The 16168-nt window shown below is 44.3% G+C and overlaps 1 protein-coding gene and 1 long non-coding RNA gene across 2 annotated transcripts; one reads left to right on the forward strand and one right to left on the reverse strand.

Annotated features, from left to right (window-relative positions):
• The first annotated feature begins 1379 nt into the window (after nt 1-1379).
• Nucleotides 1380-12615, forward strand: LOC135530894 (stAR-related lipid transfer protein 5-like). Its single transcript, XM_064959067.1, has 6 exons — nt 1380-1887; nt 2079-2128; nt 7171-7303; nt 8083-8200; nt 10730-10823; nt 11399-12615. The coding sequence occupies exons 1-6, from the start codon at nt 1798-1800 to the stop codon at nt 11547-11549; spliced, it is 636 nt and encodes a 211-aa protein (XP_064815139.1). The 5' UTR covers nt 1380-1797; the 3' UTR covers nt 11550-12615.
• Nucleotides 12616-13496: 881 nt separating this feature from the next.
• LOC135530895 (uncharacterized) lies at nt 13497-15743 on the reverse strand. Its single transcript, XR_010453917.1, has 4 exons — nt 15704-15743; nt 15336-15547; nt 15126-15231; nt 13497-15073 (listed from the first exon to the last, which is right to left on the reverse strand). It is a non-coding gene; the product is annotated as an uncharacterized LOC135530895 (long non-coding RNA).
• Nucleotides 15744-16168: the final 425 nt, after the last annotated feature.

Below are 16168 nucleotides of genomic sequence, written 5' to 3' on the forward strand. Positions count from 1 at the left end.
ACCTGCACAGGATCGGTACATCCGAACATCACACCTGCGGGACAGGAACAGGATGGCAACAACAACTGCCCCGAGTTACATTAGGAACGCACAATCCCTCAATCAGTGCTCAGACCGTCCACAATAGGCTGAGAGAGGCTGGACTGAGGGCTTGTAGGCCTGTTGTAAGGCAGGTCCTCACGAAACATCACCGGCAACAATGTTGCCTATGGGCACAAACCCACCGTTGCTGGACCAGACAGGACTGGCAAAAAGTGCTCTTCACTGACAAGTCACGGTTCTGTCTCACCAGGGGTGATGTTCAGATTTGTGTTTATCGTCAAAGGAATGGGCGTTACACCGAGGCCTGTACTCTGGAGCGGGATCGATTTGGAGGTGGAGGGTCCATCATGGTCTGGGACAGTGTGTCACAGCATCATCAGACTGAGCTTGTTGCCATTGCAAGCAATCTCAAAGCTGTGTGTTACAGGGAAGACTTCCTCCTCCCTCATGTGGTACCCTTCCTGCAGGTTCATCCTGACATGACCCTCCAGCATGACAATGCCACCAGCCATACTGCTCGTTCTGTGCATGATTTCCTGCAAGACAGGAATGTCAGTGTTCTGCCATGGCCAGTGCAAAGAGCCCGGATCTCAATCCCATTGAGCACGTCTGGGACCTGTTGGATCGGAGGGTGAGGGCTAGGGCCATTCCCCCAGAAATGTCTAGGAACTTGCAGGTGCCTTGGTGTTAGAGTGGTGTAACATCTCACAGCAAGAACGGGCAAATCTGGTGCAGTCCATGAGGAGGAGATGTACTGCAGTACTTAATGCAGGTGGTGGCCACACCAGATACTGACTGTTACTTTTTATTTTGACACCTCCTTTGTTCAGGGACACATTATTCCATTTCTGTTAGTCACATGTCTGTGGAACTTGTTCAGTTTATGACTCAGTTGTTGAATCGTGTTATGTTTATACAAATATTTACACATGTTAAGTTTTCTGAAAATAAACACAGTTGACAGTGAGAGGACGTTTCTTTTTTTGCTGAGTTTATAACACCTTGGGATATGTATAAAGTGCTGTAATGACCCTGGGTTTATAATTTACAAAAGGAATGCCATGTCATAACTTCTTGACTAAAAGTGGTCTGAGTCTGCTCTGTGGGTGGAGAAACATATTAACGTATATGTTTCGATAATTGATTATCGTTGCAGTAAGAACATTGAAAGTACCAATTGTTTTCACCCTTCTATCTGGGGCATGATCTGGTGGACATGTAACTGTCCTTTTCAAACTACAATTCACAGCATTCAATTGAACACTGTTCCAAGCTTTTCCAACGAATCAGAAAGCGTACTTTTATCACATGATTTTTTTTTTTCATCAGTTGATTGGAACACGGCTAGCTAGCCTGCTGGCTAAATAAGCTTACTTTTTACTACAAGTTCGTGTTAGATGTTTATGACAATCAATATTTTATTTTAAGCAAGTCTGAGTTTTACTGACTTCAGGAACCTCGCGGCTAACGATAATGCAAGTCTTTCATTCAATATTTGCTCTAGCTAACTAACGTTAGGTAGCTATTGTAAATTGTCTTATATTGGCTAACGGCCTCATATTCATAGTTCATATTTTACGCGTCATACTCTACGATAACTTCAGCTAGTTATCTTGTGTGTCAGTCTAAATCCATCCATTTGGAATCACGGCTAATGTTTAGCTATCTAACTAGTCAGTTAGCCTGACAGCTGGCTAGCTATTGAACAGGTTGCAAGTCCTCCATCATCACATCTGCCAGGCGGACTCAACCAGCATGGATTACCAGAACACAGCGAATGCAGTTGGGGACTGTCTTTTGAGCTACACCAAGGACGAGTCTGGGTGGAAAGTCTGCAAGAAATCGGTGCGTAATGTTCTAGGTATCAATATTAATATTTTATAATTCCAGGTGACGTGCCTTTCCGTGCACCGTGTTATTAACAGCTCCATTTTGCTGTGTCATTGTATATAACGTAGCTAGGTAAATGCAGTCAGTGGGTTGACAACAGCAACCAATGTTTTGTTTCTGATAAATGGATGTCGGTCCATTTGTAGAATGACGTCATCGTGTCCTGGCGGCCATCGACTGAGTTCCCTGGGAATGTGTAAGTATGAGCTGTTCTCCTTATCTCGGCCAAATCATTGATTTCTAAATGTTGTACAGAAGCAAGTTAGACAAGATAAATGTCCTTTTCACTATCTTATCTCCGGAGAGTATTTAACGTTACTGTTTTAACAGCGGTAACCTTGACAGGAACTAGCTATCTCCAACTGAACTGACAGCATCAGTTACTGAAACTGTTGGATTACATTTTTTACTGAGGTCATCTTCAGCTGTTTATCATAACGGTCTAAAGAGGGCTACTCTCCCCTCCTCGACCAGTTTCCTTCAGCTGTTTATCATAACGATCTAAAGAGGGCTACTCTCCCCTCCTCGACCAGTTTCCTTCAGCTGTTTATCATAACGGTCTCTAAGCTGTTTATCATAACGGTCTAAAGAGGGCTACTCTCCCCTCCTCGACCAGTTTCCTTCAGCTGTTTATCATAACGGTCTAAAGAGGGCTACTCTCCCCTCCTCGACCAGTTTCCTTCAGCTGTTTATCATAACGGTCTAAAGAGGGCTACTCTCCCCTCCTCGACCAGTTTCCTTCAGCTGTTTATCATAACGGTCTAAAGAGGGCTACTCTCCCCTCCTCGACCAGTTTCCTTCAGCTGTTTATCATAACGGTCTAAAGAGGGCTACTCTCCCCTCCTCGACCAGTTTCCTTCAGCTGCTTATCATAACGGTCTAAAGAGGGCTACTCTCCCTCCTCGACCAGTTTCCTTCAGCTGTTTATCATAACGGTCTAAAGAGGGCTACTCTCCCCTCCTCGACCAGTTTCCTTCAGCTGTTTATCATAACGGTCTAAAGAGGGCTACTCTCCCCTCCTCGACCAGTTTCCTTCAGCTGTTTATCATAACGGTCTAAAGAGGGCTACTCTCCCCTCCTCGACCAGTTTCCTTCAGCTGTTTATCATAACGGTCTAAAGAGGGCTACTCTCCCCTCCTCGACCAGTTTCCTTCAGCTGTTTATCATAACGGTCTAAAGAGGGCTACTCTCCCCTCCTCGACCAGTTTCCTTCAGCTGTTTATCATAACGGTCTAAAGAGGGCTACTCTCCCCTCCTCGACCAGTTTCCTTCAGCTGTTTATCATAACAGTCTAAAGGGGGCTACTCTCCCCTCCTCGACCAGTTTCCTTCAGCTGTTTATCATAACGGTCTAAAGGGGGCTACTCTTCCCTCCTCGACCAGTTTCCTTCAGCTGTTTATCATAACGGTCTAAAGGGGGCTACTCTCCCCTCCTCGACCAGTTTCCTTCAGCTGTTTATCATAATGGTCTAAAGAGGGCTACTCTCCCCTCCTCGACCAGTTTCCTTCAGCTGTTTATCATAACGGTCTAAAGAGGGCTACTCTCCCCTCCTCGACCAGTTTCCTTCAGCTGTTTATCATAACAGTCTAAAGGGGGCTACTCTCCCCTCCTCGACCAGTTTCCTTCAGCTGTTTATCATAACGGTCTAAAGGGGCTACTCTTCCCTCCTCGACCAGTTTCCTTCAGCTGTTTATCATAACGGTCTAAAGGGGCTACTCTTCCCTCCTCGACCAGTTTCCTTCAGCTGTTTATCATAACGGTCTAAAGGGGGCTACTCTTCCCTCCTCGACCAGTTTCCTTCAGCTGTTTATCATAACGGTCTAAAGGGGGCTACTCTCCCCTCCTCGACCAGTTTCCTTCAGCTGTTTATCATAACGGTCTAAAGGGGGCTACTCTCCCCTCCTCGACCAGTTTCCTTCAGCTGTTTATCATAACGGTCTAAAGGGGGCTACTTCCCCTCCTCGACCAGTTTCCTTCAGCTGCATTATGAAAAAAACTGAGAAAGAAATATCCACCATCTAGCTTTCACTGTTGCTGTTTTCAGTTCAGTGCAGATGAGGGAGAGAACATGGAAATGAAGCCACGTTAGACTGTTAATTAAGAAAGCACCAATAACAGGCTGGCTTCCCAGACCCAGATGAAGCCTCGTCCTGGATTAAAAAGCATTCTTAATGGAAAATCTCCAGTGACAACACTTTTTAGTTTTGGGCTTCATCGGTCTCTCAGAAACTGTCCCCCAGGAAGACCTATCTCTACATGTTATGTTTGATGTGTATTAGGGTTAGTGTTCTGTCTATCTCTACATGTTATGTTTGATGTGTATTAGTGTTCGTGTTCTGTCTATCACTATGTAACAGTATAAACTTTACGCCCGTCCCCTCGCCCTGACCTGACCTGGGCGCGAACCAGGGACGCTCTGCACACGTCAACAGTCACCCTCGAAGCATCATTACCCATCGCTCCACAAAAGCCGCCGCCCTTGCTGAGCAAGGGGAACCACTACTTAAAGGTCTCAGAGCAAGTGACGTCACCTGTTGAAACGCCACTAGCGCGCACCAACGCTAACTAGCTAGCCATTTCACATCGGCTACAAGTTATGTTTGATGTGTATTAGGGTTCGTGTTCTGTCTATCTCTACATGTTATGTTTGACGTGTATTAGGGTTAGTGTTCTGTCTATCTCTACATGTGTTGTCTGACAGGTACAGTGCATTCAGAAAATATTCAGACCCCTTCACTTGTTCTACTTTGTTACATAAGCCTTATTCAAAAATGTATTTAATTTAGTTTTTTCCTCATCAGTCAACACACAATCCCCCACAATGACAAAGCAAAAACAGGATTTTAAATTCTTGCAAATGTATTCAAAATATAACAAATGATATCACATTTACATAAGTATTCAGACCCTTTACTCAGTACTTTGTTGAAGCACCTTTGCCAGCGATTACAGCCTTAAGTCTTGGGTATTTATTTATTTTTTATTTCACCTTTATTTAACCAGGTAGGCAAGTTGAGAACAAATTCTCATTTACAATTGCGACCTGGCCAAGATAAAGCAAAGCAGTTCGACACATACAACGACACAGAGTTACACATGGAGTAAAACAAACATACAGTCAATAATTTAGTATAAACAAGTCTATATACGATGTAAGCAAATGAGGTGAGATAAGGGAGGTAAAGGCAAAAAAAGGACATGGTGGCAAAGTAAATACAATATAGCAAGTAAAACACTGGAATGGTAGATTTGCAATGGAAGAATGTGCAAAGTAGAAATAAAAATAATGGGGTGCAAAGGAGCAAAATAAATTAATTAATTAAATACAGTAGGGAAAGAGGTAGTTGTTTGGGCAAAATTATAGGTGGGCTATGTACAGGTGCAGTAATCTGTGAGCTACTCTGACAGTTGGTGCTTAAAGCTATTGAGGGAGATAAGTGTGTCCTGTTTCAGAGATTTTTGTAGATCGATCCAGTCATTGGCAGCAGAGAACTGGAAGGAGAGCCGGCCAAAGAAAGAATTGGTTTTGGGGGTGACGAGAGAGATGTACTTGCTGGAGCGTGTGCTACAGGTGGGAGATGCTATGGTGACCAGCGAGCTGAGATAAGGGAGGACTTTACCTAGCAAAGACTTGTAGATGACCTGGAGCCAGTGGGTTTGGCGACGAGTATGAAGCGAGGGCCAGCCAACGAGAGCGTACAGGTCGCAATGGTGGGTAGTATATGGGGCTTTGGTGACAAAACGGATTGCACTGTGATAGACTGCATCCAATTTGTTGAGTAGGGTATTGGAGGCTATTTTGTAAATGACATCGCCAAAGTCAAGGATTAGTAGGATGGTCAGTTTTACAAGGGTATGTTTGGCAGCATGATTGAAGGATGCTTTGTTGCGAAATAGGAAGCCAATTCTAGATTTAACTTTGGATTGGAGATGTTTGATGTGGGTCTGGAAGGAGAGTTTACAGTCTAACCAGACACCTAGGTATTTGTAGTTGTCCATAAGTCAGAACCGCCCAGAGCAATGATCTCTGTACTTTGGGGTTTTCTGTACTTTATTACGTTAATTTTACTCTCAATCCTGACTAGTCTCCCAGTCCCTGCTGCTGAAAAACATCACCACTGCATGATGCTGCCACCACCATGCTTCACCGTTCTGCCTGGTTTCTACCAGATGTAAAGCTTGGCATTCAGTCCAAAGAGTTAAATCTTGGTTTCATCAGACCAGAGAATCTTGTTTCTCATGGTCTGAGTCCTTTAGGTACCTTTTGGCAAACTCCAAGCGGGCTGTCATGTGCCTTTTTCTGAGGACTGGTTTCCGTCTGGCCACTCTACCATAAAGGCCTGATTGGTGGTGCTGCAGAGATGGTTGTCCTTCTGGAAGGTTATCCCATCTTCACAGAGGAACTCTGGAGCTCTGTCAGTGACCATCGGGTTTTTGGCCACCTCCTGACCAAGGCCCTTCTCCCTCGATTGCTCAGTTTGGCCAGGCGGCCAGATCTAGGAAGAGTCTTGGTGGTTCCAAACTTCATCCATTTAAGAATGATGGAGGTCACTGTGTTCTTGGGGACCTTCAATGCTGCAGAAATGTTTTGTTAACCTTCCCCGGATCTGTGCCTCGACACAATCCTGTCTCGGAGCTCTACGGACACTTCCTTCCACCTCATGGCTTGGTTTTTGCTCAAACATGAACTGTCAAATTATATGTACTGGTGTGTGCCTTTCCAAGTCATGTCCAATCAATCATTTTTCTACTGTATTATTGACTGTATGTATGTTTTACTCCATGTGTAAATCTGTGTTGTTGTATGTGTCAAACTGCTTTGCTTTATCTTGGCCAGGTCGCAATTGTAAATGAGAACTTGTTCTCAACTTGCCTACCTGGTTAAATAAAAGGTGAAATAAAATTAAATAAATAAATAAAATTGAATTTACCACAGGTGGACTCCAAGTTGTAGAAACATCTCAAGGATGATCAGTGGAAACAGGATGCACCTGAGCTCAATTTCGAGTCTCATAGCAAAGGGTCTGAATAGTTATGTAAATAAGGTATTTTCATTTATTTTATACACTTGCAAAAATTCTAAACCTGTTTTTGCTTTGTCATTATGGGGTATTGTGTGTAGATTGGTGAGACCATTTTTTTATTTAATCTATTTTAGGTCTGAATACATTCTGAATGCACTGTATAAGAGTTCGGGCTAGTGGTGCTCTGTCTCTCTACATGTGTTGTGTCTGACAGATATAAGGGTGAGTCGGTGGTGAAGGGAAGCCCAGAGAAGGTATGGGAGTGTCTGAAGCCAGTGCCAAATGGACTGCGGGTGAAATGGGACAACAATGTCAAGAAGTTTGAGCTGGTTGAGCAAGTCACTGAGGTAGGCTGAGTTTCAAACCAATGGACCAGACTGTAGTCACAGTCAGTCACAATTCTGTTGTTTTGTCCCCATCATCATCATCTATGTTCTGAGTTTGCTTTAGAGAGTTGTCACTGATCATTTGATTCTTTATCATTCCTCACTCACTCACACACCCACAAACAAATCACAGCTGAATAAATACTCTGTCCTCCATTCTTGCTGTATAGTTCTGTCTACTCCCCCAACTTTGTTGATAAGCCTTAGGATTTTATGGAATTGAGTTTTACCTGATCTCTATGGGACTTCCTGGTTACGTGACGGTTAAATAAGTTATCCAAGCAACCAAAGTGTGTCATCCAGTTTGTTCATGGTTTTGATACAGGTTTCCTAAAGGGCACCTGCCTGCGATCGCCACACCCACAACACCAATGCAGCACTCCTACCCTTTGTTCTCTATTCCATTAGTCATGTTAATATTTATTTGCTTTGGGACGAACACAAGTACAGGGACATGCTCAGTAGGAAAACATAGATAAATACTATGGATAGAACTGATGCCATACCTTATTCTGCAGATCAGTGGGGTACTTTTATTGTGTCCTGTTGAACGAGGCCCAGCGTTTATCTTGTGGAACGTTGCAGATAGAAATGTCATGGATAGAACTAACGTGATGCCTTATTCTGCTTATCAAAGGTGTTTGTTTCATTCTCCTTTGTATATTTCTATATGAACAGTCCACAACGCCTGCTGAGCGAGGCCCAGTGTTTACCTGCCTCGTCTCTCCCCACTCACACAGAACGTCACTGTCTGCAGAACAGTCACTCCATCAGCAGCCATGGGCATCATAGCTCCCAGAGACTTTGTCGACGTTATTCTAGTGAAGCAATACGAAGACGGCACCATTACATCCAATGGTGCGTAACGCCTCTATCTCTCTTCCTTCTGTCTTTTCTCTCTCTCTCTTAGCTTTATGATAAATAGGAGTTCTAACAACAAGAAACAGTAGATCTTTAGTGAACAATAGATCTAGAACAAACGGTAGATCTTGAGCGAACCGTAGCAGTAGAACGGTAGTTCTAGAGCGAACGGTAGTTCTAGAGCGAACGGTAGTTCTAGAGCGAACGGTAGTTCTAGAGCGAACGGTAGTTCTAGAGCGAACGGTAGTTCTAGAGCGAACGGTAGATCTAGAGCGAACGGTAGTTCTAGAGCGAACGGTAGCAGTAGAATGGTAGTTCTAGAGCAAACGGAAGATCTAGAGCAAACGGTAGATCTAAAGCGAGCGGTAGCAGTAGAACGGTAGTTCTAGAGTGAGCGGTAGCAGTAGAACGGTAGTTCTAGAGCGAACATTAGTTTTAAAGCGAACGGTAGCAGTAGAACCGTATATTTAGACCGGACGGTAGTTCTAGCGCGATAGGTAGCTGTAGAATGGTAGTTCTAGCGCGATAGGTAGCTGTAGAACAGTAGTTCTAGAGCGGACGGTAGATCTAGAGCGGACGGTAGATCTGGAGCGGACCGTAGATCTAGAGCTTTATGATAAAAATAACATTTTGGAACATTTCTCTATCAATGTATTGTTTAACTAAATTTCTCTGACTCAATTCACGTTTCTATTGGAGTGTAGCTCTTTTTGTTCTTTATCTGTCCTAGGACTCTCCTTGGAAGACCGCAGACCTGTTTATTGTTATTTATTTTAGTAAATGTTAGGCTATTTTTATTCAACGTTGAGGCATTTACAGAGAACATAACAGCACAGACATTAAGAAATGTAAAGGAATAAATAGGTATTCTAACAACAACAAAAACATATGCAATGATGCACATATCAAGCACTGGGATGCACAGACTGGGATGCCATCGGCAGTAGGCTGAAATCAGTAGAGTACAAGAGGAACTATCGTCACTTGTCACTAATGCAGTGCTACTGTGTGGATGATGTAGCCTAATCATCAGCCCTAACCCTCAGAGAGGCTGGCTGGGTGGGGATCTCTGGAACAGACAACTGTCTTATCCACTGCCCCAGACTGAGGCCTAATCATCAGCCCTAACCCTCAGAGAGGCTGGCTGTGTGGGGATCTCTGGAACAGACAACAGTCTTATCCACTGCCCCAGACTGAGGCCTAATCATCAGCCCTAACCCTCAGAGAGGCTGGCTGGGTGGGGATCTCTGGAACAGACAACAGTCTTATCCACTGCCCCAGACTGAGGCCTAATCATCAGCCCTAACCCTCAGAGAGGCTGGGTGGGGATTTCTGGAACAGACAACTGTCTTATCCACTGCCCCAGACTGAGGCCTAATCATCAGCCCTAACCCTCAGAGAGGCTGGCTGGGTGGGGATCTCTGGAACAGACAACTGTCTTATCCACTGCCCCAGACTGAGGCCTAATCATCAGCCCTAACCCTCAGAGAGGCTGGCTGGGTGGGGATCTCTGGAACAGACAACTGTCTTATCCACTGCCCCAGACTGAGGCCTAATCATCAGCCCTAACCCTCAGAGAGGCTGGCTGGGTGGGGATCTCTGGAACAGACAACTGTCTTATCCACTGCCCCAGACTGAGGCCTAATCATCAGCCCTAACCCTCAGAGAGGCTGGCTGGCTGGGTGGGGATCTCTGGAACAGACAACTGTCTTATCCACTGCCCCAGACTGAGGCCTAATCATCAACCCTAACCCTCAGAGAGGCTGGCTGGCTGGGTGGGGATCTCTGGAACAGACAACTGTCTTATCCACTGCCCCAGACTGAGGCCTAATCATCAGCCCTAACCCTCAGAGAGGCTGGCTGGCTGGGTGGGGATCTCTGGAACAGACAACTGTCTTATCCACTGCCCCAGACTGAGGCCTAATCATCAGCCCTAACCCTCAGAGAGGCTGGCTGGCTGGGTGGGGATCTCTGGAACAGACAACAGTCTTATCCACTGCCCCAGACTGAGGCCTAATCATCAGCCCTAACCCTCAGAGAGGCTGGCTGGGTGGGGATCTCTGGAACAGACAACTGTCTTATCCACTGCCCCAGACTGAGGCCTAATCATCAACCCTAACCCTCAGAGAGGCTGGCTGGGTGGGGATCTCTGGAACAGACAACTGTCTTATCCACTGCCCCAGACTGAGGCCTAATCATCAGCCCTAACCCTCAGAGAGGCTGGCTGGGTGGGGATCCCTAATCATCCATGTGAAACTGTGGGTTGTGTTCAGTAGGCATGAAAAGTAAGAAAACGCTCAAACTGTGATGTATTAGGCCTAGCCTATATGTTCTTGTCCAATAAGAAAGGCTTGGTTATGTATACCGTTGCAAAACGCTTTGCTATGCCCAAGATGAGATTTGCATTTTACCTTCACTATCAGTATACTAAGTAACTTTATGTGATTGATTGAATGAAAATAGACTTAATTATATCTACACATATTTGTATCCTCATATGTTCTCTCCCTGTGTTCTGTCCATTAGCCACCCACGTGAACCACCCCAACTGCCCTCCCCAGTCAGGGTATGTGAGGGGCTTCAACCACCCCTGTGGCTGCATCTGTGTCCCCATCTCTGGGTGAGTCACACGCTGAGACACACTTCTCTTTCATAATATTGTCATTGTCTGATAACCTCATCTCCAAAACAAACTTTTAGGAAATAGAAAAAATGTCCATATTTTCCCGTTAATAATCAGTTATTAAACTTCTAAAGCTATTCTGAATACATTTTATTGGTCGTAGAACCGTACAATGTTCAGAGTACATTTCATTCAAAAATATAAATGAGCAAAAATCGAGTTCCGGTTTTCAAACAGAGACTTTACATACAGTACACAGGCTTTAGTTTACAAACCCATCTGCAACATTCTGAACATTGTGTTGAGTTCTGTCAGAACCAAGGACATTTTTGTAGAGACAATGGTCCGTCACAGGAGGGCAGTAGAGAGCTAAACTTCAGTTCACTCAGGTAGACTAATTGAGGTATCTATAATGTGCACAGCAACAGGTTTGGTTTGAGCATTCTCTCTCAACAACATTATCTCACATGACCACCTGTCTTGATAGCTATGTAGCTGAAGAAGCACTGTCTAATATTGTTCATACAGTATAGTGTAAATTCAACCTTCTTTCCTTTTTCCCTTCCCCCCAGGGAGCCAAACAAAACACAGCTGTTCAGTTTCTTCCAGACGGACCTGGGGGGCTTCCTGCCTCGCTCCGTGGTCGACTCTTTCTTCCCATCCAGCATGGTGGAGTTCTACAGCAACCTGGCCAAGGCCATCAAGTCCCTTAAGGACCACTGATACACTCCTACTATACCTTCCCTTAGCCCTGGTCCCAGATTTGTTTGTGCTGCATAACCAACTCCTGGCACCAGGTGATACTCAGATCTGGGACCAGCATTCAGCGGGACCAAAAAACACAATGATTAGCTATGTGAATGGTTTAGTTTTAAAGAGGCTATATGGAACTTTTCACCTCGGGGCTTTTTAACTGAAAGGGACAGATTGATGTAAATTGATTTGAAAAATCCTTATTTGAGAGCATGGGGCACACCTTTCTAGACTAAAAATAAGGATTGTGTTTCATGAGTAAATGAATATTTTATATCAACCATACAGGCAACACTCAAGCCAAAAATGTAGATAAACAATTAGCAACTCAACTTCTGTACAGCCTCTTTAAAAGAGTGGTCACCTGGCCTTGGAGCAAACTGTATCTGAGCTTAAAGGGAGATGATATTGGATGATCTGAGGGAAGGAAGTGTGCAGCTTGTTTGTCCCAGCACTAAACACAGCTGGTTTCAGGTCATTGAGGTCTTGGTTCATTTCTGTAATAATGGTGTGTTAGTGCTGGAGCAAAGAGCCTGCACCCCTGGTACTGTTGCTCTCTTGGACCAGGAATGGTGGCCACTAGTGTAGTCTTACAAAAAGGTTGAGTGTCTGTTCTAATTTCATTCATTCAACCCTGGAAAAAGATTGAATATGAATTTCTCATAGAGGTTGATGTGCAATTTTCTTGAGTTGAAGCGATTGAAATGGAATTGACCTTAGCCCTGATGTTAAAGTTGCAATTTGTAAGTTATTTTTCCCTCTTTCTTGTTACAATAGAGTACCAAAAACAATAATCATGAACCCACCCCCAAAAAACACATGTTACATTATTGGACATAATGTAGTTCCTGTTCTTCTTGGTTTGTTTTTTCTTCTTCATGTGGGTCCACTAGCAAACACCCTGCCTCTTAGTCCTCGAACCGGAAATCCTACTTACAGACCCCACCTTTAAGCACTCTGGGCCGCACCTTGAAGACTAGATCTAGAGGTCCATTTTGCCAAACTCTACTTCCAAAACAAATATTTCCTGTACATTTCCTTTTAGTGATGCATTTCCCCCCCTTTTTCCCACCACAAAAGAATGAGAATAGATTTGAAATCTATATTTTGTATTTAGTGTCCTAAACACACGGATGATATGTCCTCCTTCCCTGTTGTACTGTTGCTGTTGAATACAGTCCATTCTGTTACACCGGCTGCATCCTACCTACAGTACCATGCATGTTGCATGGACCTTACAGGAACCCCAGAATGGAATCGGATTCCATTGGGACGAGTCATACCTCATTTTTTGTTGTCCTTTGTATACGGTAGTACTGTACTTGAAATGTTCTGGTTTAACCTGTCTCCACAGCCCTTTAACCAATACCTAAAGATGGAATCCGCAGTAGGGGGAAACTGTGCCACTGGCCGCCCCACCAGCATTGTTATTGTTGTTGCTGAGCTGAGGAGCGTCGTGCAGCATGGTTATGAAATGCAGTACATATTGTGCTCTACTATCGTGCAGCATGGTTATGAAATGCAGTACATATTGTGTTCTACTATCGTGCAGCATGGTTATGAAATGCAGTACATATTGTGTTCTACTATCGTGCAGCATGGTTATGAAATGCAGTACATATTGTGTTCTACTATCGTGCAGCATGGTTATGAAATGCAGTACATATTGTGTTCTACTATCGTGCAGCATGGTTATGAAATGCAGTACATATTGTGTTCTACTATCGTGCAGCATGGTTATGAAATTCAGTACATATTGTGTTCTCCTATCGTGCAGTGCAATGATGTCAGAGATGGAAATAACAGTGTTTGTTGTTTGCAGTAACTGGAAAGCGTTATGGACATGGTTGTTTTACCGTTGAGGATTCCAGCTTTAACCAGTAACCTTTAGAGGGTGTATACACAGCCGGCAGATGCCCCCCCCCCCCTAAACTCTATCCTGTTCCTTACCTTAACATCTGCCCGCTTTATAGACACCTAACCTCCAAGCAAGGATTCCTGCCTCAGTTACTTTTCTCTATGTAAATGTCAATACTAAGGACACTGCATTATACTTAAGCAAAGTTATTTGCAGTATGTCTGGGCAAATGGCAATATGAACAGCTTCATCTAATGAAAAAGGGACATCCGCTCGATTAGGAGAGCTTCTGAAGGATTTTGGGTTTTATTCAGTGGGGTACAACATGGTACGTGTCCCATAAGTCTCTGGTCCAAATTAGTGCACTATATAGGGAGTAGGATGCCATTTGGGACAGCTATAGATTCCAACATATTTTGAAGCGCAGCAGCATAGGACTGCCATATTCTGGCATCAGTTGTGACTAGTGTGTCATTTTACACTGTAAAGAAATGTATTACCAGCATAGAATTGAGAAAACCACTGTCTTTAATATGGCACAAGAGGGCATGGTCATCTGTCTAGGCCAGGGTGCGTCTCCGTAGCTTTTATAAAAATCATCAGTGAAGGGAAACAATGAGCAAGCATGAATAGTATTGAGATATATCCCTAGTTGGTTGAGGAAGCCTCTTCAGAGTTTTGAGATACAGCCCTATTAGGGGGAGAGGAAGCCTCAGAGTATTAAGATATAGAAGGTGTCTTTACAGTGATGTACAGTCAACCATCTGCATGCCTGCGGAGTCCTCTACATGTATGATGATAATGATGTTTTAGATCAATCTTTTTAGAAGCTTTGTGGTTAAGTTTCCTTTTGAAATGAAAACACACTACTTAACGTCCTTTTCTTATCCCGAGTGGATAATAACCTTAACTGACAAACCTTTACAAGTGCATTGCATTCCACCTCATCCACAACCAAGTCCTATATGCTTGCTTTTTAAAATCACTGTTTGCCTTTTGTTGGTGTAATACTATGAAGGCATTGTTTTGATGTGTGTTATTGTACTGTAAGTGGAGCCTGAAGATCATACCTACCTACAGTGTATTGCTGTCTTAATGTCAGAGTACACATTGTCTATTGGTGGCTTGTTTTTAAAATGTACTCCATCATGCGTTTTGGGACAGATGTGTATGTTTTAGGGTACGTGTTGAATGCCGTTTGTTGTCCTCAGCTCCTGATTGGAAAGCACAGCTGCTATGGAAAATGGCTGCTATTGAAATATACTATGAGTTCAGTTGTCAATAAAAGCAACACAGGAAAATAACATGTTTTTTTAGGTCAGGATTAGGGTTATGAATTCTGGTCATTTTTCAAAAATGTTCAAGTTTTCCTTAAATTGGCAGATTCCAGGAATCAGTAGGGAATACGCAGGGGATCTGGAAACCCTCCAAACAGGATTCCTGGAATCAGTAGGGAATACGCAGGGAATCTGGAAACCTTCCAAACAGGATTCCTGGAATCAGTAGGGAATACGCAGGGAATCTGGAAACCCTCCAAACAGGATTCCTGGAATCAGTAGGGAATACGCAGGGAATCTGGAAACCTTCCAAACAGGATTCCTGGAATCAGTAGGGAATACGCAGGGAATCTGGAAACCTTCCAAACAGGATTCCTGGAATCAGTAGGGAATACGCAGGGAATCTGAAACCCTCCAAACAGGATTCCTGGAATCAGTAGGGAATACGCAGGGAATCTGGAAACCCTCCAAACAGGATTCCTGGAATCAGTAGGGAATACGCAGGGAATCTGGAAACCTTCCAAACAGGATTCCTGGAATCAGTAGGGAATACGCAGGAATCTGGAAACCTTCCAAACAGGATTCCTGGAATCAGTAGGGAATACGCAGGGAATCTGAAACCCTCCAAACAGGATTCCTGGAATCAGTAGGGAATACGCAGGGAATCTGGAAACCCTCCAAACAGGATTCCTGGAATCAGTAGGGAATACGCAGGGAATCTGGAAACCCTCCAAACAGGATTCCTGGAATCAGTAGGGAATACGCAGGGAATCTGGAAACCCTCCAAACAGGATTCCTGGAATCAGTAGGGAATACGCAGGGAATCTGGAAACCTTCCAAACAGGATTCCTGGAATCAGTAGGGAATACGCAGGGAATCTGGAAACCTTCCAAACTGGATTCCTGGAATCAGTAGGGAAACAGGGGATCTGGAAACCTTCCAAACAGGATTCCTGGAATCAGTAGGGAATACGCAGGGAATCTGGAAACCCTCCAAACAGGATTCCTGGAATCAGTAGGGAATACGCAGGAATCTGGAAACCCTCCAAACAGGATTCCTGGAATCAGTAGGGAATACGCAGGGAATCTGGAAACCCTCCAAACAGGATTCCTGGAATCAGTAGGGAATACGCAGGGAATCTGGAAACCCTCCAAACAGGATTCCTGGAATCAGTAGGGAATACGCAGTGGATCTGGAAACCTTCCAAACAGGATTCCTGGAATCAGTAGGGAATACGCAGGGAATCTGAAACCCTCCAAACAGGATTCCTGGAATCAGTAGGGAATACGCAGGAATCTGGAAACCCTCCAAACAGGATTCCTGGAATCAGTAGGGAATACGCAGGGAATCTGGAAACCCTCCAAACAGGATTCCTGGAATCAGTAGGGAATACGCAGGGAATCTGGAAACCCTCCAAACAGGATTCCTGGAATCAGTAGGGAATACGCAGTGGA

This window comes from Oncorhynchus masou, unplaced genomic scaffold (assembly GCF_036934945.1).
Source record: "Oncorhynchus masou masou isolate Uvic2021 unplaced genomic scaffold, UVic_Omas_1.1 unplaced_scaffold_1453, whole genome shotgun sequence".
NCBI classification, from domain to species: domain Eukaryota; kingdom Metazoa; phylum Chordata; class Actinopteri; order Salmoniformes; family Salmonidae; genus Oncorhynchus; species Oncorhynchus masou.

What these genes read in the sequence shown, in the direction of transcription:
- LOC135530894 (XM_064959067.1), top strand. Translation starts at nt 1,798, where the DNA reads ATGGATTACCAGAACACAGCGAATGCAGTTGGGGACTGTCTTTTGAGC. An exon ending in CGGCACCATTACATCCAATG is followed by an intron (nt 8,201 to 10,729) that starts GTGCGTAACGCC and finishes TCTGTCCATTAG; the next exon opens with CCACCCACGTGAACCACCCC. An exon ending in ATCTGTGTCCCCATCTCTGG is followed by an intron (nt 10,824 to 11,398) that starts GTGAGTCACACG and finishes CCTTCCCCCCAG; the next exon opens with GGAGCCAAACAAAACACAGC.